Raw genomic sequence first — 19626 nt, forward strand, 5'->3', positions numbered from 1 at the left:
GCGTACGTGGTGATGGGCAGCCCTAAATAGGCACTTAATAGTAAGCGGGGCGGACCGATATCGAGACCCCTGCGGCTGCGGTACTGGGGGTCATCGTCCGTGACACCGGCCCGCTTGCTCCGGTGACCCCAGCCGGTCCCCCCGGGCGGGGATGGAGAGGGGCACGGGTGCGGTGGAAGGGGAGAAACCGGCCGCAGCGCCACTGGGGTTTTGGCACAAGGTCATGTAGCAAAGAGGGGTGTGCGGTGTCAGCCCCGCGCGGACCGGGACCAGCGGCGTGTGAGCAACCCGGGATGGGGACCCGAGCTCCGTACTAGCACGGGGAGCAACGGGGCAGTGTCCAGCACTGGCACCCAGCACCGTGGAAGGAAGGGGGGCCCTTGTCTATATACAAATCCGTATAAAACCCTAACGCGTACTAGTCATACAACACAAACCCAGGAGCAGGGCTGCGGCGGGGTCTGTCGGTCACCGCTGCAGTCCCGGTGAAGTGACCCTGGCAGCAGCCGCACGTCCGCGCTCCTCCGCAGGTACAGTCAGTGTCCGTTCAAGGTCCCCGCCTGCTGCCGAGGGAGCGCATCGGTGGAAGCCCTCCTCCCTCCCGGCCCGTGTCTGAAGCAGCAAAGGGCTGCTGCTGTGAGCTGTGTAACCATAGGAAATGCCGACCGATCAGTTCTACAGGGTGGGGTCCAGGTTACTTAGGAGGGTGTAATCCTGTTCCAGGCTGGCTTGATGACTTTTGGGATGCTATTGCTAGAAGAGCATGGCCACATTAAGGATTTAGTGGCTGCTCTTGCCTGCAAATAACATGGCAAATGCTTTTACATTGATAGCAACTGAAGCTGGGGCTGCTGGAACTGGAGAGGCGCAAACGTTGTCACTTGTGACAGAGACCTGTTTTTTCAGATGCTGTGCCTGGCAGGAAGTCAGTAATGGCAGAGGGAACCCTCTTTGTGACTGCTGGTGTAAGGGTGATGAAAGGGGAGCGTGGAGGACAGGCATCCCCCTCATCTGAAGGAGTTGGAGGAAGGCACACAGCTGAAGAAGTCCTGGCTGATCTGGCGTGGGTAACCCTCCAGCACCTTCACCTGCACTGGATCGAACTTCCAGTAGTCTCGGCCTCTCAGGAAATAGGCAAAACCTGTTGGGGGGGAGAGGAAGAGTTAGACAGGGTCTGCATGGCACAGAGCTCTTCCCTAGCTGACACTGCAGCATGTGCAGTCCCAAAACAGAGCCTGGAAGAGGCAGGAGATGCTGCTAGATTCATCGCACCTGAACCCAGGCTTGTGGTGTACACTGTTCTTTCACACTGCTTTAGTTTTGACAGGAGAATAAACAGGGTAGATTTTAGTTTGTATTCCTGGTACCCACGTGGTGACGTGGTCCTGAGTGAGTAGAGGGTGTCTAGGATCTGAACAGGGCCAATGACAGGGAGTTTGGGAAGACCTGCTGCATCTGTTACTGCAGGGAACTAGCCCTGGGATTTAGGCTCTGGAAGCAGTGGGTAGCTGTTCCACCACATCCTTTTTGAGGAAAGAGGCAATCACTGCCCCTGTCATCCCAAGCACCCTGCCTGTCCCCAGTGTTTCCGCAGCACTGACATACTGTCTTCACTCAGCATGGGACATGTTTGGGAGAACTAGGCAATACCAAAAGGAGCCTATTCATTCAGGACAGCTACTGAGGCTGGAGTGGAGCATCTCTGCTGTCCTCTCACCACTTTCTTTTGTCAGGAGCTGTAACATCTGGGTAGGACTCTGTGACTATTTCTTTGTCAAAGTTTGAATTCTCTCTATCAGACACTTAACTGTTGAATGTTGCCATTAAGAATGATAACCCCCCAGAGCAGGCCATGTCCCTGCACTGACCAAACTCATCCTGAAAAGCTGCGTCGATCTCCTGAGGGACACCACGCCAGTCAGCCATGGTCCGAGGGTAGATGTTGTCCACCTGGCGCGTGTGAGGGTGGAAGCGCCAGTAGTTGCCTCCACCGAAGATGTAGATCTTGTTCTTCTCAGCCCCCCACACCAGAGCTGCCTGCACAGGGGATGCAGGGAGGCCCAGCTCCACAATTGGGGTGGGACCAGATACCCGTCTCTCACCATCATATATCCAGTACTGAGAATCTGGTGAGGGGACAGAAAAGGGAGACAAAGGGTCAGAAGCTCTTTTTGTACCTGGTAATTTGTCAGTGAACTGGACAACTGGAGCTGGTGCCTTGTCACAGTTCTCAGGGGAAGCTGTGCCTAAGAGGCAAAAACCCCACTGGTGTCATGGACACTGTCACTGATGGGTGCTGTCAGTGCAGGGAGTTGACTTCCCACCTCAGTCCAACCCCAAGGCTGTCAGTGGTGGGATGAGCAGGACCATTTTAGCAGCTGTCTTTTCTCTATCTGTGGAAGTTATAAGGAAAGACTTGGCTGGAGGGACCAGCAACCACCCTGCAAACTCCATGCTTGGAGAACATATGTGGGCATGCACAGGCATAGAGGGGGCATGCGGCTGTAGAGGAGCAAGCTACAGAAACCAAGTAGTAATTGCCAAGCTGACATAGAGACTAGAAGCCTATTTCCAGGTTAGATTAAAATAGGAATCTCTGTAATTAGTCTATGGCATGTGATACTTTCCCCTTATTTTAACTCTTGGTAGGAGCCTGCCAATTTTAGCACTGTAAGTCCTTGTGTGCAGGTCAGGTGCTAAGTGACCTCTTTATGCAGGAGCACTGCCTGCAGAGCCCCATAATGTGCTCATGGAGGACAGACGGGGTGGGCACACCCAGGGCACCTGGGTACCTTCCTCATTCTGCATCCTTGCTATTCAATTTACACTTGGAAAGAGCATTAAGGAAAACAGTGGAGCTGTTTTCTTTAATGGGGTTTGTTGTTGGCCTTGAACTCCAGAGATGGCCAGGAGGAGGTTTACCCTCACCATGGGTTTTTAATCCCTGTGATAGCCAGAGGTTGTCTGGTTCTGCACACAGGCTCCACGTAGGCTCATTCGGTCTTGGGGCACTAAAGAAGCTCCACATGCTCATCTCTGAGGAGCAGAAAAGATGCAGGGCCTTGGGGCACAGGCACAGGAGTTTCACAACCGGTGAAGCTGTCTGAGGTTCTCTTCTGGCACTGATTACCAGGACAGCTGGGAAGATGCTCTGCCAGCAGTATTGCCAGGGCAAAGCCTCAAAATAAATGTTTGTGTTCCAAAGAAGAAGAATGAGATATTGTGACTGTGCGTAAAAGTGACAGTATCTGCTAAGAAGTTTAACCTAAACAGAGAAGGAAACAAACAGGAGGGATCACTGGATTGCTGAGGATGGCCAGGTTTATCCTCCCAGGAACTTGTTGGGTCCTGAATACCCCTAAGTAAAGGAGATGCATTTCTAGCTGTCTGATCCCAGTCCAGCTCTTACCTTGAAAAAACCAGATATTGCCCAGAGGGTCCTCAAAGGTGGCATCGACAGAGCTGGGGATGCCCTGCCAGTGCCGGGAGGCCAGAGCTGGGTAGCCATCCTGCAGCTTTCCTGCTCGAAGCCGCCACACGTAGCGGGACTTGAAGAAGAAGAGCTCCCCTCGGATGGTAGATACGGCGTCGAAAGCTGTGTCACAGGCATCGGGCTGCACCGCCTGCCAAAGCAGAATAGTAAGGGTTAGAAAGGACCTTGAGCTCATCTGGTTCCAACACCCCAGCCTGGCTGGCAGTGCCAGCATGGAGTCCGGACCTGGGCTCAAGGTGGAAGACAGACACCAAACCACATGTAAGCCTGCTGCTGGCCTCTTGGTGAGGACAGCCCCAGCTGTGGAGTTAAAGGAGGACACACAAGCTACTTGCTCACCTCCACGTTGGTGATCTCATTGGTTTCAAGGCCTGCCTGGGGCAGCTCTGCTGGCTCAGTTGGGGTTGGGGCAGGATGCAGTTTGGGTTTCCCGTAGAGGTACTGGATACCTTGCTTGTCATCCTCACTCAGGCTCAGCGGGTAGCGGAAGATGTAGAAAGGAGACATGAGTGACTTGGAGACAGCCGTGTGCTGCAGGCCCAGGACATGGCCAAACTCATGAGCAGCCACTTGCAGGAGGTCAGTGCCTGCAAAGGGAAAAGATGGGAGATGCTTTTGTCTGCTTGTATGTGGGACAAATGCCCCCCAGGTTCGCTTCTACCAACCAGCAGCGATTGCTGTAGGAGTCTAACACAAGGAAAGAGAAATCTGCCTCACTACAGTGCTCCCAGGTTGTTGTTCCTGCACTTCCCCTGTGTAGCTCTGCACCATGTTTGTGTTTTTCTAAGGAGTAAAAGGGCATAATTAATGGATCCACTGTTTCGGGAGCACCTGAGTGAATTCATACACTCAGGTATCAGCCTGGGCATGTCGGTAATTTGCAATTCTGTCGCCAGGGGCTCTGCACCTCTCCGGCTACCAGGAAGAAAGGAATGCTCCGTGCACTTTTGGAAAGGAGAGATTTGCACAGAGAAGGAAGTCTGACTCATAAACATAGGTGGGGGTGGCAAGGTTGGGTTTTGTCCACCCAGCAGTTGTTGTCTACAGCTGGAGTGCATCAGGCCCCATTTAGGTCACGTCCACTGAACCCCCTGGGATTAGAACTTGCTAATGGCTGTTGTCACAGACAGAGGGAGCTCATTTATTGCTTGTGGGTGGACTGGACTGTGTCGAGGTGACGTTTAGAAATAAATCCATACAAAATCATCCCGTGTCAAGGCCTGGGCCTTCTTCACCAGACTGAAGTAGATTTACGGGAGACCGTGTTTAGGAATACATGACCTTGGGGCATCTAGAAAAGGAGGGGGAGGTGGGGAAGTGGATTTCAGTGTGAAAAAATGTGTCATTTGGCAGGTGGTGTTTAGCTCCTAATGGATCCTTTTTGAAGTTGATAGATTTCAGGGGAAGCTCGAAGACAGGCGTATTAAGCAGCACAGCCTGCGAGCAGAGCCTTTTTTTTTCTGACAAGTCCCAGCTTATTCGTTCACTCTCATCCAGCCAGAAATCCTCCAAGCTGCAGCCCAAGTGATAGGAAAGGCAGGGATGTGAGTCAGGCAGCCTCACTGCTCCAAGCAGGATTTCCCCACTGGCTCCACGGGAGCAGGTCACTTCTCAGCACCAGGACAGGATGGGATGGGATGGGGCAGGGGCGATGCTGCTGGGAGGAACGCCTGGGAAGGGTGGAGGGGAAGGTGAGCCCCTGTCGTTGTTCAGCTTTATATTGAACTGCTGAATCTGCACAGCACTGACCCAATTGAATCGACACATGTAGGTCAGCTGAGAAAGCGGGATTTCTGTGTCAGAGATTTATTACAAACTCTCAGACACTGTGTTTAGCTTGGCAGGCTCCTCACTTGATGCTTTCCAGCGTTGGCAGATCAGCGGTGCTGTTCTCAGATTGTCAGAGGAAGGTGAACAAGAGCACGCCTGAAGGAGCCGTGTTGGGAGCATCCCTGTGTCCCTCACAGGTCCTCTCTGTGGAGTCCCGTGTCCTGCTCAGCTCTGGGGTGACCCCAGGGCTCCCCAGAGAGGACATCTCAGACCTCCTTGTACTTCTGGTTTCCTATCTGTAAAATGAGGCTAAGAATTTCCCCTTCTCACTCAGAACTAAGCCAAGGATTTATCCATGTTTATACTGTAAAGCTCTTTTCAGCATATTAAATGGCAATTAGCTGCAAAGAGCTTTTACAACATTTATTTATGGAAGATGTAGTGGGGGGGAAAGGCTATGGAATAAGGCTGGATTCTGATGGGAACTGCATCCATTCTCAGTTCCTGGTTTGCCTCCAACACTGTCTTATGGGAGAATGTAGGACATTCTTCAACCACACAGGCAGCCCCAACAGAAGGTGAGAGAAGGCAGAGCCCACCCTTCCTCAGGAGCAGAAATGCTTCTGCAGAGAGGTCTAGTGCTCTGTGGTTCTTTTGGGGTCAGCATGGGCAGGGTCCTCTGCCCCATGCAGAGTCAAGTTGGTGTACAGCCAACAAGGACATCAGCTTCTGGGAAGCCCATCTGAGCCCTCAACATCAACATGGGCAAAACGTTTGGGAAACTGGAGAGCGAGGCAGGGGGTTAACGTGGGCTTTGTGATTGGTTTTTGCCCCTGCAGATAAACTGGGAAGGAGGAGGAGGGCCTGACCTGTGTTAATGTTGCTGGGTCTTGCAGAAACTGATGCTTTGGGCACTGATCCAGGTGGTCCCAGGCGGCGCTGCAGTATCTCATGAGATACTGTGACACCAGAGCCTGAGTGCCCCACACAGAGCTACCAGCTGGAGCTATTATTAGCAAAAGGAAAAAGCTAAAAGAGTCTTGACTCGATGTGGTGTTGTTTATGGTCAGAGCATTCCCAGGCCACGGGGACACAGAGGTGGAGCCTGGGCAGTTTCCCTTTATGGACTTGTTTGAAGGGCAGATGGTGAACAGTGCATGCAGGGACTGGGGCTGAAACTGTCCTTTGGAAGACAACTGTGTCACCCCATGCTTGAGCCCCAGTTTCCTTCATCCTTGCCCTACTTTATTTCTAATGGCTCCTGCCAATGCTGGGTGCAATCCTCAGTGGCAGAGGAGTCATCTCCCTTGTTCCCCCCTCAGAGAACAGGAGGAGCCCACCAGGAAGGTCCTGGTGCTGGACACAGGCATTGCTGTGGCTGAAAAACGACAAGGAAAGGCCTCAATACTAACGTTATGCTTGTAAGTGGTGGGAGACAACACTGCATGCCACAAAAATGGTTGTTGCCTCTCAGTTTTACAGGGTCCCTGCTCACACCATAATGGAATCATTTCCAAGTGCACTGTTAAGCATCCTGGACCATCCACAGCTCCCCCTGAAACAGTACCATACCCAGGTTGTTCCCAATCGTCCAGGTCTCATCATAGTCAAAATGGACATCTCCCTCCCGGTGTGTCTTGGGGAAGAATGCGTGTGCCAGGATCCCTCCGGGCCCGTCAAAAGGCAGGTTGTCTCCATGCCAGTACCTGGAGGGAAGGCACATTGCACCTCAGACAAACAGCCATGTACCTGCAGTGAACAGCATTGTACGGCCAAAGGTGGGGGGAGCCACTGTGAAGGGACAGCAGCTCTTACTCCCAACCCAAGTTCACCCCACAAGTCCAGATCAACTGCTCAGAGCCGTTCTGATTGCCACAGAGCCAGTTCTGGGCACTGAGGAAGCTGAGCTTAGTCACACCAATCCCTGGGGAGTTCATCTGTTTTCTCAGGGATGTTTCATCCTCCCGCTGTTCAGCTTCCAGCCCAAAGCTGACTGTAGAGCCTAAAGAATTAAGAAGGTGGCTGCTCAACCTAAGATTGACACAACGGAGTGGTGGGGGGATGCAGAGGGGCAGCTGGCAGCAAACCCAGCCAAATCCTCAGGTCCTCACTCAAGCCAAACCTTCTCTTGACTAATGAAGGAAACCTGTGAGAGATGCAGCTACTTTAGAGAGCTGAGGGAGGCACAGGCAAAGACACAGTATGCAAACCCCATCACTGCTTGGACCGTCTCCACTGCCTTTATTAGCTCTGTGAAAACACGCAGCAGAGGGAAGTCTTTGCCCCCATGCGTATTTTGCCAAAAGTGACTTTCAGGCCAGGAGCCAAGATCCATTTAACCAAGCAACTATATTTGTCTTTGGGCAGACAGTTACGTCCTTCCATCAAGGGACAGGATGGAGGATCCGAAGATGGAAAGTCAAACACTTAAGAAAACAGCCTGTGGGCAGAGAAATATGAATGCACCAGGAACATTAATGAGCAATCAGTAACGGTGCTGTGAACAGCCAGCATGGGACAGCTGCCCTTACACCTAGCAGCCACAGCTGACAACAAGTACCAAACCCAAAATGATCCCAGTAACTGAAAGCAGAAACATGAGCTCAAGTTGTGTGCTGCTGGCCCTCTGCTCTGGTTAGAGCCTTGGGGTCTTCTCTGTGTGTGAGGAGGGTGCTGCTGCCCACCACGCTCACCTTGTGAAATCGATGACGATGTCGGCCCGTCCCTCCTGCACCTCTGTGAAGGTCAGTGGTGTCACGTCACTCCACACTTTTAAAGCTTCCTCAATGGTCCTTCTCACTTTAGACTTCACAAGTTGCCACGGGAACCTGATGATTCTGAAAGGCAGCAGACACTGGATGACGAGAGCATCATGTGCTGTCCCATGCACACTGCTGTCATGAAGACACAGGATCAGTGCCGCTCTGTTTCAGCACCAGAACACCTCCAATCCATACGAGCACTGCTCCAGCACCCCATTCATGTGCAACAGACAAATCCTGTCAGTGTTGAAACCCTCTGGCTGGTGGGCCGGAGGTGAGCTCCCTGGAGAGCTTTCAGAGCCGTGTTTTGCTGAAGTGCTGCAGCATTTTCCAGGTCTGTCCCCCGAGTTCACCCCACAGAGGTGCCTGCAAGTGCTGTGATGTGATCTCTACTCCTCAATCTCTGCATTTATGTCCCTGGAAACTGGGCTCACTCAGAGCAGTTGCTGCATCCTCTCCCCTCCTATACCATAAGCAGACTGTAAGGTGTGCCACAGAGGGAGCTTTCCTTCCCTTCCATTAAGGCTGTTGGGGATTGTTAGTCTCTGCTGTGGTTCTTTCTTTAGTACAGTTGACCAAAAAAACCCAGACACCTTTCTGTTACCTACAGACCCCTAATACCATAAGGAACTGTCTCCTGCACTCAGTTAAACCAAAGATGGATTACATGCTGTCAAGGTCCACACGAGTGTGCTCACTTCTCTGCTCATGCCCATGCGGGCAACTGGGGAGGCAGCACAACACTCCTACGAACCTGTTGAGCAAACCTGCAATTGAGCATGTGTCAGGTGATGGGGGCAAAACTTCACACTGAAGTTGTGTTTATGGGAACATCACTAACAGCTGAATAAAAAGGCCTTTGTAAAATAAACTGTGAGGTGAGCCCACGGTGGGGTGGCTGTAGGGGCAAAGGCACAGTGGGAGAAGGCTGGGTGGTGGAGGCTCGGCTTGGTTTGATGTAGGGAAGGGAATGCACAGGGGTGTTGATGCACAAGGGACTGACTGAGGGGTGATGCAGAATGTGAGGGGTGGGTGGGCAGCTGTGTTTATGGCAGCGTGTGCAAGAGGGGATGTGGAGGTGCTGGGTGCGATGCTGCTGGTGGTACAGTGTGCGGCCCCCCTGTTCCCTGGCTGCCCCCTGGTCACATCAAAGCATGCCACACTCCTGGGGCCATCAGACTGAGAGGTCTGGGGAGGGAGAAGCAAACCAGCCTGGCTCCCAGCTTGGAACTCTCTTACTTGTAGGTGAGATCGGTCTTGTCCCAGCGCCCACCGGAGAGGACAAATCGCTTCTGCCGGTTCCGCCCGTTCTGTCCATCCGGCAGCACCGGGAGGTCTGGAACGCCGCACCGGGGAGGGTTCCAGCGCACCGCTGGCTCGTCTGCATTCACAGGGAAGCCCTTCATAGGCACACCGGTCCCCACGGTGTTCACCAAGGAAGACAGCCAAGGACTCTGCTCCTTCCAGGTGTGATGCTTTCGGGACACATCCTGAAAGGAGAAAGCAAAGCCACAACTTCAGTGACTGGGAAAAGGTGTCCTGATGCAGTGGTGAATGCCCACCCACAGCAGTCCTGCAGTGGTGAGTTCCACCCCTGCCTGAGGCTATTCCCCTGCTACTGGGGCACCAACTGCTCCCCACAGGCATCCTCCATTCTCTGGGCCGTGCTGCTCCAAGCCAGATCACACCTGGGAGGCACTGGGTTGTGTCATGCCATGGCACCCCCTAAGCACTGGGCTATTTTTGGTCCACTTTTCCTTGGCAGCTGGCTGGCAGGAAATGCTTTTCCAAGCTGTGGATGAGAACCAGATCCTTCAAGAATGAAACGAATCACTAGGGAGTAAATTCCATCCCTTTACCACACAACCTTTATTCCCTCCTGACACGAGTAGAGGTGACCCACGACTCTGCTTGGGGACAGGATCCCCTGGATTAGCTGGAAAAGCACAGCTCCTCTTGGCAACATTGACTTATGGTGATTAGCTGACTCCTGCTGCTTCCCCACCTGACAGCAGGACTATGGGGCCAACAGGAAACATGACCCAAGTGTCCCCAACCTGCAGTAAGGCATGTGGGGTGAGAGGTGCTTGCTCCCTGTCTCACTGTGCTGACCAAGCCAGAGGTCCAAATGCAGACCTTTTTTTTCCCCTATTCTGTGCAAGCAAATTTAAAGGTGTTTGAGCAGCAGGAAGAGCTGAGACGCAGCAGTGATACAACAGACAGGCAGGCTCCATCCCACAGGGCTCCAGGGTGAGGACCTGGGGTTTAGGGGTCCCTTTCCTTCCCCTGCAAAGAGCTTCTCCCTGGCCAGGTCTCCAGGCTGCCTTGCAGGGGACACAAAGGTCAGGATGGCATGATGCCAGAGCTGCCATGATGCCGTGTAATCCACGTGCTGCCACCACTCTGTTCTCCACAATGAGCCCATTCATGCGGGCTGGAATTAAGTGTGAAGCCCTTGGCATTAATTCCGCTGCCGAGCTCCCAGCTCTGCAGTGGCCCCGTGCCTCTGAGCAATGCACACAGATGGGCAGAGGAGCCAGGGAGGTCACGTAAGGTGCAGTTTAGGTGTCCATGTGTCAGTTTAGGCTCTTTGTGTGTCTGTCACCACCCCAGCCTGCAGGCTGCGAGCCTTTGCCTTAGAAACCATTGACACAATCCTGGTGTCCCAGTGCACTTCCACACAGTGCAGGAACCACACCATCAACACGTGAAAAGGAGAAACCCATTTTACATCCTGAACAGCAAAGCCTACCCAAGCCACCAGCACTGAGAATCCATCCAGTGCTTTAGTGGAAGGAGGGAATATGAGCCTGTCCCAAGGGAGTCTGCAACTGCTGAAGGCTGGAGCCCAGGCAGCTCCAAGGTACCTGTCTCTCTAAGGGGAACTCTCTAAGAGTCACCTGGCGCCCTGCCTGGGCTGGCAGCTACTGCCTGCAAAGTACAGCTAGCAGGAGAGGCTGATAACGTCCATGTCCTGGCCAACACGCTGCTTCCAGCCCTGATGAGACCCTCTGCCAAGCACATAATGGCAGCTGTGTCACCAAAGCCCAGCCTGGAGGGCCACTTGGCTCCTTGCTCCTACATGCACCAGAGGCAGGTCCTGTCACTAGAGGACACAGGGTAATGAATGTGTCTCACTTCCCAGGAGCAGGAAGTGCAGGACAGCTGCTCAGAAGCACATGGGGAGAGTGGAGATGGACTCTGGGGAGAGCTCTCACTGTGGAACCTAGATCACTGGGAAACGCTCAAGAGTTGCCCAGGTAGGTGAGCCAGCTGAGCTGACCCCGATGGTCTTAGTCCTGTTTTTTTGTCTTGGCTATGGTAAGCACATCCCTTTGGTCTCCCAGGAAGGTCAGTTGTTGCCTTATTGGCTGGGGGCACTGGCATAAACTGGAGATTATCACTGCCCTCCCAGCCAGAGCACAGAGAGGAGCTGCCTGTCTCCTCACCCTGAGGCATCCCACGTTCAGAGGCAGACAGAGGTAGGTTTTCTTTCTCTTCTTTGGTTAGTTCAAGGCCACTGGCATTAATCCCAGCTTCCAGCCAACCAAACCCCACATTGCCTTAAGCAGGACCCTCCCTGCTCCTGCCTGGCTGCCCTTGCCAAGATCCATCCCTGAGGGGTCACACTGTGGTCCTCTGAATGGCTGTGGGTGGAGGCAGGAGGCAAGACCTGCCCTGCTGCCCTGTGTGCTCGCTGTGCCCCTTGTGCCCCTAGACAAACAGTGAGTTTCTCCTTGTCGTCACTGCACCAACATTAGCACCATGGCAGGAAAGGGCTGGAAAATGCCACTGCAGGCACAGCCAGCAAGGGGAAATGTGACAGGCAGAAACCACTTGCCAAACAATGCTCAGGAGACGCATCAGGCTGGAGATTTTGGTCTCCTTGGCTGGACACACCTCGCTGCAGGCACTTCCCAAGGCTTAGATAACGTCCTCTCAGTTAAGGTTGCATCCTTCCCACCCAGTGCTGAACCCACCCTCTCCTGGGCAGGTCCTGCTTTGTTCTCCCAAGCTGTGGGATAATGTCCCAGCTGTATGCTTAGGGGTTTGCTTAGGGCTGTGCTGCTGCTAGAGCTCGTACAGGCCTGTGTAGAGAGGATGAGGAGGGCACTGGCTGCTGGGTAACTATCAGGGCATCCTCACTCCTCCCACCCCACCACCAGAGAGGAAAGGATTACTGAAGACAAAAGCAAAGGAGAATCCCTGCATCCCAAGTCACAGGCATTCAGACCAGCTGAGTGCAGAGCTGGATCGGAGCCTCTAGCCAGTGTGTGCAGACACACTGCCCTTCCCAGTATAACCCACAGCTGGGGTGGCTGCTGTGCATGGAACAGCCAGATTTTAGCCAAAGGAAGAGGCCAGGGCTTTGCAATAGAGACTGAGCAGTAAAATGTCTGCACAACATGAGTGCAGAGCGGCTGCCTGAAACCAAGGCTCAAGGGCAGCAAGGACAGCAGAGGAGCAAAGCTATACAAAAAGAGGGCCATGCTGCAGGCTGGCCACAGCTCCTCACAAAAGAAGTGCCTCTTCCTCAGCCTTGTGACCAAAAAGCTAAGAGAGAACAGGAGGGAAAGGACAGATCCCATGGAAAAGCAGAAACCACAGCAGAGGTACAGGCTGCCCACTCAGTTCCTCGCAGCTTTATCAGACCTCAAGTGCTGCGATACAAGCAGCCATCACTTCTGGTCTGCTGAGGACAGATGAACACCAGCCAAGCTTCCCAGGAAGTGTCCCAGCCACCCTGAGGAGCCAGGATCATCTTTAACCTCATTGTGCTGGGCAGCATTTGCCCTCCAGAGCCTCCCAGGAAGAGAAGCAGCTACAGCTCCATAGCTACAGTGGAGAATAACCCCAAGAGTGAGGCTAGGGCCTGGTACTGACAAACCCATTGCTCTTGTCTGCCTGGGTCCATCCCCAGCTGCCTGCCCTGAACTTAAACTTGTCTCCTCTGTTGTGTACCTAATTATCCGAGCTCCTGCCTGCTTCTGCAGCACAGACATGAAAGGAGAGCCCCTCTCCCCATCAGACAGGAGTGACTGGACAAGTTACGACAAGAATCACATCAGTCTTGGATACTTCCCCTGTCACTGGGGGCTGTTTCCTCTTCTGCTAGGGGATGATCTCATGGGTTTTCTCCCCATCTCCCTGTCCCTCTGCTGCTACTTTTCCATTTCTCCCCACTTTCTTCCTCTGTTACCCAGTGTTTGTCAAGGCGCTGATATTTGCTGTCTCTTTGGCTAGTAGCATTATCCTCCTCCTACCTCTGAACCTGCACCTCAGAGCACTCCTGCCCTTGGTTCAACCCACAGGGAAAGAGAGCAGAGATGTTTTCTCCTGCAGTTCTCAGGTAAGATAGCTCTCTCACCCCATTTCTGTCCACTGACGGGGTGCTGTGCCCCCCAGGGGCTCTACACCACATTAACAAGCTGCAGCAATGTTGCTGCCCGAGATCAACACTGTCGCTTGTCCTGATGCACAGAGTACCACGGCCAGATTTGTGGCCAGCCTGCCTCTCAGCCCAGCATGGATTTGCAGCGGGTGGCTTTGAAAGTGCAGCTATAGCTGATGGTTAGTGGTAAAACTGGAGCCAGCTCCACTCTAAACAGGTTGTGTCCCAGAAGCAGACTGGCCCCAGAAGGTGCTAATGCTGCAGATGAAATCTCATGGCAAGAAACAGATGATGTTTGTGGTCTGGTCTGACCCTGAGCTAAGTGTGTTGCTGGTCAGGGCACTGTTAGTGGCAACAATGGAAACTTGGTGGAAACAAAGCTGAGGCAAAGCCAGCAGGTCTATTGATCCTGCCTCCCCCAGAACAAGGCAGAGTCTCCCAACCCCTCTAACTATGAATCCTTTGCTTACCCTTCTGCTACAGGACCGGCTCCTTCATGCTGGGCTGCAGTCTCATGCAGACAGAGGCATGGAGGACGCAAAGGCTGAGGCCAAGCTTAGGCTAAACGAGGCCAAAGAGGAGGTGCTGCAGCGCCTGGCCATGCATACACAGTTGGAGGTTCCCCTCTGCTTGCTTCCCATACTCCGTGGCACCATCAAGCACTACCTCCTGGGGCCTGACAGTTTGTTTCCGGATTATTTGGTGGTAGTTGTTGTTGGCAACGAAAAAAGGAAAATGTTTATTTTTCCTAAGCAACACAGAACATGAAACATAATGGACTGCAAATGTTTATGCCCACAGACAGAATGAGAAGACCTAGGCTCTGGTGTAACAAGAGAAAGCAAATGAATAAACACTGCAGGACTATTTTTATTATCAGACACTTTAATTACGTGACAGTTTGTGAGTGTACTCCATCAACAACACCACAGCCAAGCTGCTGGTGTCACCCAAGCAACAGTTTGCCAGAAACAGGAGTACTTACAAAGCAAACAAGCCCCAGGATGCCAGGAGAGCAAAAGGTCTCAAGAGCCCTTAATCTCATGACCTAGAAGTCCCCTTGAAACCAGGAAACCGCTGTAGGATGTGGCACACTCCAGGCACGGGAGGAAGAGGGCTGAGATGTTTCGTCTACTGTGCAATTACATCCAAGCTAAGGTGAGCAACAAGCTATCACTGCCCAAGGACAGCAGCCAGGACATGTCTCACTGTGTACAGCCTCCTGGCACAGTGCAGCCCTCTCCAGAGCTATGGGGAGGTGTTCTACCCTTAGGGAGTGTGTGCTGCTCAGATAGGCAGGCTGGGATCTCCAAACCACACGACAAGCACTGTTCCCCTGCTCAGTCTACTGGAGATGTCTGCAGGGTTTTCCCCCTCTGCTATTTTCACAGAGGGTGACAGATCTCTCCTGCCCAGTTCCCACTAAGAGGAGGAGGTCTGGTCACCTGCCTGTCCTTTTGGGTCTCATCTGCACCAGAATCTCAGTGAACCTCTGAAGTGCTCTGCTTTTTATTTTGCTGGACAGTTACATGCAAACTCAGCGGTGCTTCCATTCACATTACAGGCTGAGACATCCCTACTGTAAGAATACCCAGGAACCCTTCATTTACCTGTCTGAGTATCTGGAATTAGTAGGAAAAAGCTGACAGTGTCTCTGGTGGGAAAAGTCCCTGCAAGGAAAAGAGTAAGTGCCCTCTTCCCCTGCTAAGCCCCCCCAGGTTACAGTGCCTGGGCAGGATACACATGGGGGAAGGAAGTAAAGAACTGGAGGGGGGGATTCTCCCCAAAGTGCTTCTCTGCTCCCTGCTCTCTTCTCTCTCCCGTCCCAGGTTTGCCAGCTGCACACCCCAAGCCTTGCCACAGTGCAGGGTGTGCGTGTGTGTTTCATGCAGAAGCACAAACACAACAAACCCACTGGAGAATAACTGCTTACATGTGTCTTGAGTTTGTCTCAGCGCAAAGGATAAACATGCCTAAAATTACCCCCAACACTCGTGCAGTATTTAAATAGCCAAACCAGAGTGCAAATCAAACCCTTCCTGCGGGAGCTGCCAGAGCCCGGAGCAAGGCAGGAGGCTTCCCAGCTCCGGGGCTGTGAAGGCAGCACCATGATTCCAAGGGGGAACCTGCTGGGCTCAGGGCAAGACCTGCAGGATACGGCCCCTGGGAGATTACGCTGGCAGCTGGGAGGGTGCCCAGCACTTCTCCACTGAGAGCGAGTTTCCCAGCAAATGGACTGACTGTGATTTCCCCGGGGAGCTGAAAGCAATGCAGGAATTCGTTGTCTGCGCGTGCACTGCCCTGAGGACTGCAGATCTTTTGTTCTCAAGTTTTACAGTGGACACCAGACACAGCCTGCATTCTGCTCTCAGTTTTCTCCTCCTTTCTTTAGGCATTAATGTAAAAACGAAGGAGACCCACAGGGTCTGCTACAAAGAGCACGGGTCCTTCTGCAACTTGCCCCGTGTAGCCTGGCTTTAAAATGAATCTTAGCCCTTGATTCTTTCTCCCCTCAGTTACTGCTGCTGTGACTTGGTATGGAGAGGTGAACAGACACAGTGCAGCATCCTGTCCTTGACCACTCCATCTACAGCTCGAGGAAGTCACTGTTATCTGTCCTGTAAGAACGTGAGTCTCTTTACCCAGCTCAGCCTCTCAGCTCCTTTCTCATTCATCACCCAACAGCAAAAGGTGCCCAGACAGGAAATCAGCTGCTGTAAGACATAGGGAAACATCTCTTTGTGTGGACCCAAAGTAGCCAGCAAAGTAAACATGCAACGGCATGCCAGAGCTCTCTAGCACGAGAGGGTAGAGAAGGGCTGAGGGCAGAAACAGATGTACAGGGCACTGTCAGCCCAGCAATCTCACCTCTGCCATTCCGTGCTGACATCCATATCCCAGCTGGGAAAGGAATGGGGCGCACTGCTGTCAATTTATGTCATATGTGAAAGCAACCACTGTAATGCTAGCCTCAGAGACAGCAGAATAACCTTCAGAAGCCTTGACAGCAGACAGGGAACCCAAAAGGGCAGCTATTCGGGATAAGAGACCCGCTATTTAAAAGGCTAGGAAATCATCTGTGCACCTCCAATCCCAAACCAGCACAGCCACTATCTCTGACTGAGTGACACACATTGATCTGAAACCCCGAGCTCCCCAAGGCTGGTGAGACACCAGCACAAGGTGTTCCTGAACAAAACATACCTGAAGTAGCATGACCTGGAGTTACTGCAGCCAAAAGGAAAGTATTAGTACTCACAATGCACTAGCCTGAGATGAGGAACAAACCATCTCTGGGCAGCAGACTGCCAGCTGGGGGGACCTTCTTCAGGAGTATGGTGGTGGATTAGGTGGACCAGGAGCCTGAGCAGACCTGGATCCCTGCGTAAACTCTCTGCTCTTCAGCAGTTTGGTGTATTCCACCTATTTAAGGGGCACTGGCCAAGGCGAATGAGCCCCAGCAGCCTCTGCAGTCAGTCAGCAGCTGTGAGCACTGGTGAAAAGAGATGAACAGTGCGCATCAAAGCTGAACCAGATCCAAGTCCAGGCAGTGTGAAACCTGGGCTGGCTCTCCCTTCCTTGGGGATCCCACACAGGTCTTTGCTGGCAGCAAGACCAGGAGCAGAGGCTGAGCAGGTCCCTGCAGGAGCAGCAGCTTCACAGCTTGCACACAGCAGAGCATGAAGCACCCGCGAGCCCAACAAACATCCCGCAGGAACCGGTGGTCTCCAGCTTTCCACAGGTGGAGCTCTGCCCTCCCAGCCCACCTCTGGCTGCACTCAGATGAGGATGACCTCTGCAGAGCGGTGTGGTGGCCGGGATGCAGTGTACCACCACCGGAGAGCTCAGTCTCACCTTCCTCAGGCGCTGAGTGGAGCCAAGCGCAGTGACATGTCGTTTGGAATCACACAAGCACTTTGGGGGCCAAGGCTGTCCTGTGCCAAGTCCCAGCCCACAGCATATTTAGCAGCCAAGTTAGAAAGCACTCAGATGACAGAGCTGATAATAAAACCATCGACAGAACCTGAGCTAATCCCCCTTGGGCTGCTACCGGGCATTTATTCTGTCACTATTTTATAGCACATCAGCAAAGTGCGTGTATATAATAACCCAATTACACACACACACATTCCCGGCACAAGGAGCTCTCTGTCTTCTTGTCCCCTGAACCTCTCGCTGCTCCTCTCCAGCAGTCCCTGCTGCTCGCAGCTCCATCCCAGGTGCTGGGATCTGGCAGGCTCATGCAGGAAGAAAGAGCCCTGCTGCTCCCCTTTTGCTGCGCGCTGGATTCACCCCTTGAGCCTCGTCTCCTCCTAACTTCTCGGCACTGCCCGCACAGCAGGCGGGGGGGGGATTGTTTGCAAACTCCGCTGCCTTTAACGGAAGGGGGGATCCCTTGTCCTCCCGTAAACACTCCTTGTCCCGGCCCCTGTTTTTCCCTGGCTCTACAGGAAGGACATGCCCAGAGGAGCCCGCGGAGCGGTGGCACCCCCAGGGCAGGGACACCCGTGATTCCCGGCAGCGCATCCCCGCCCGTACCGGCATCCCTAGGGCCATTTGGGTACGTACAGGGAGGGCGGCTCACCCCGCCCAGCGAGATACTGCCCTCGGGACAAGGGGGAACACCATGGGGAGGGGAAAGGAGGCACCGGCTGATCCCGACTCACCGGCTTGTGGCGGCGGGCGGGCGCGGCGGGCGCGCAGTGCAGCAGAGCGGCGGCCAGCAGCGCGGCGGCGGGCAGCGGCGGACGGGCCATGCCGGGCGGCGGAGCGGGATCGGACATGGGGTAAAGGGAGAAAGGGGGGGGGGGGTTCCCCGTTGAGCCTTTTATCCCCCCCCGTGGCCGCCTGCCCTCCTCCCCGCGCCTCCTCCCGCTCCTGCCTTTTGTTCTCCGCAAGCCGTAGCTCTACGGGCCGGGGGGACACGGCACGGCGGCATCGCGGGAGGGGGGGTCCCGCCCGGCCCGCCCCGTTCCGCCCCGACGGCGTTCGGCGTCTGGGCGGAGCGGGGCGGGACGAACGGGACCCCCCTCCCGCCCCTGGCCTCCGTGCGAGCGGGTCCCGGTGCTCCCCCGGGGGTGAGAGTTTGCCTCGTCGCCGTGTTTTTGCATCTGCAGATGAGGGAGCAGCGGCTGGAGTCAACTAAATGCTTCCAGTCCTGTGTGTTCTGTCCGGATTGGGATGGCTTTAAACGGGTCAGTTTAAAGGTGGCTTTCATCTCTCCTGCTTAGGGGTATCCAGGACTGAAAGCAAACCTTTTAGACCCTCTTAGACTGCTCAGTTCCCATGGGGAGCATCCCTGCTGAAGCCATGTACGTGTGTCTAGCCCTTTGTACCATTTCCTAGAAGGCTTTTGCTGTGCTGTATGCTGAGGGAAGGAAGAGAGCAGCTCCCCATTTTGGAGATGCCGATGCCTCCATCTGCTCAGCCACCTGGAGATGGAGGCAGCAATGCACAGATCTGGTTTCTTGGTTCCTGTTTCCATGAGTGAAGCCCCGGACTGTGTTAGCATCTCTTCAGTAGACTGAGTTTAGCTGCAAATTGTTTCAAGAAATGTATGTGAATAAGAAAACTTTGATCTCCATCTGCCTGGGCTGGCATGCAGGGAGTGGGTAAGGCTTCCTGACATCTCAGGCTCTATTCCTATCATGTTGTTCATGTTTGGTTTAATGGGAACCATACTGAGGATGTAAATCCTGGGTACAGTAAGCAGATGTGAGAAGGAGCCTGGTTGTGGCTGTGCTTGGAAGGTGCTGCTGTGCTGCTGTACCGGCGCGGTGGGTTTGGTCCATCCCTGAGGCCATACTTGTGAGAAGTGAAAGGGAAGGAGGGAAGAAGCAAGGAGCTGGTGTTCATGGGGCTCAGACTTCACACTGTGAAATCTACCCTTTTCCTGCTATTCCGGCTGTGCTGTGGGAATGCACAGCAGATCCTGCTTTCCTCCTGCCTTGCTCTGAGCCAGACAGCTGGGTCCGAGAGAGAAAAGCTTTCCTGCCTTTGTCTCTCTTTTCTTTAGTGTCTTTTCTTCTAATGCCGGTGTCTCTGGGAGCTCAGTGCTTTCCAGCCCATGGCAGTGGAGCCTGCTGGTGCCTGGGGAATCTGGGGAGAGGCATGGGAGCAGCATGTGAAGCAGTGACGGGTGGTTTGGCTCCTCTTAATAAAGGGAGGTTTTTGAAGGGGATGTTGTGGGAAACATGGTGCTTGCAGAG

General features: G+C 53.7%; 1 protein-coding gene across 2 annotated transcripts; it reads right to left on the reverse strand.

The window, feature by feature from the left end:
* Positions 1 to 139: 139 nt before the first annotated feature.
* Positions 140 to 18406, reverse strand: MMP11 (matrix metallopeptidase 11). 2 transcript variants are annotated; one of them, XM_061370768.1, is made up of 8 exons: positions 18085 to 18406; positions 9265 to 9515; positions 7957 to 8100; positions 6836 to 6969; positions 3833 to 4080; positions 3410 to 3623; positions 1869 to 2126; positions 140 to 1141 (listed from the first exon to the last, which is right to left on the reverse strand). In XM_061370768.1, exons 1-8 carry the CDS (start codon positions 18199 to 18201, stop codon positions 1008 to 1010), a joined length of 1500 nt encoding a protein of 499 aa, XP_061226752.1. In that variant the 5' UTR covers positions 18202 to 18406; the 3' UTR covers positions 140 to 1007. The 2 variants fall into 2 exon arrangements, with proteins under 2 accessions (XP_061226752.1, XP_061226753.1); XM_061370769.1 differs by lacking the exon at positions 18085 to 18406 and adding an exon at positions 10893 to 11035.
* Positions 18407 to 19626: the final 1220 nt, after the last annotated feature.

Source organism: Neopsephotus bourkii, unplaced genomic scaffold (assembly GCF_033783945.1).
Source record: "Neopsephotus bourkii isolate Nb327-2 ecotype Australia unplaced genomic scaffold, CSIRO-AGI_Nbou_v1 NB_1542, whole genome shotgun sequence".
In the NCBI taxonomy this organism is placed as follows: domain Eukaryota; kingdom Metazoa; phylum Chordata; class Aves; order Psittaciformes; family Psittacidae; genus Neopsephotus; species Neopsephotus bourkii.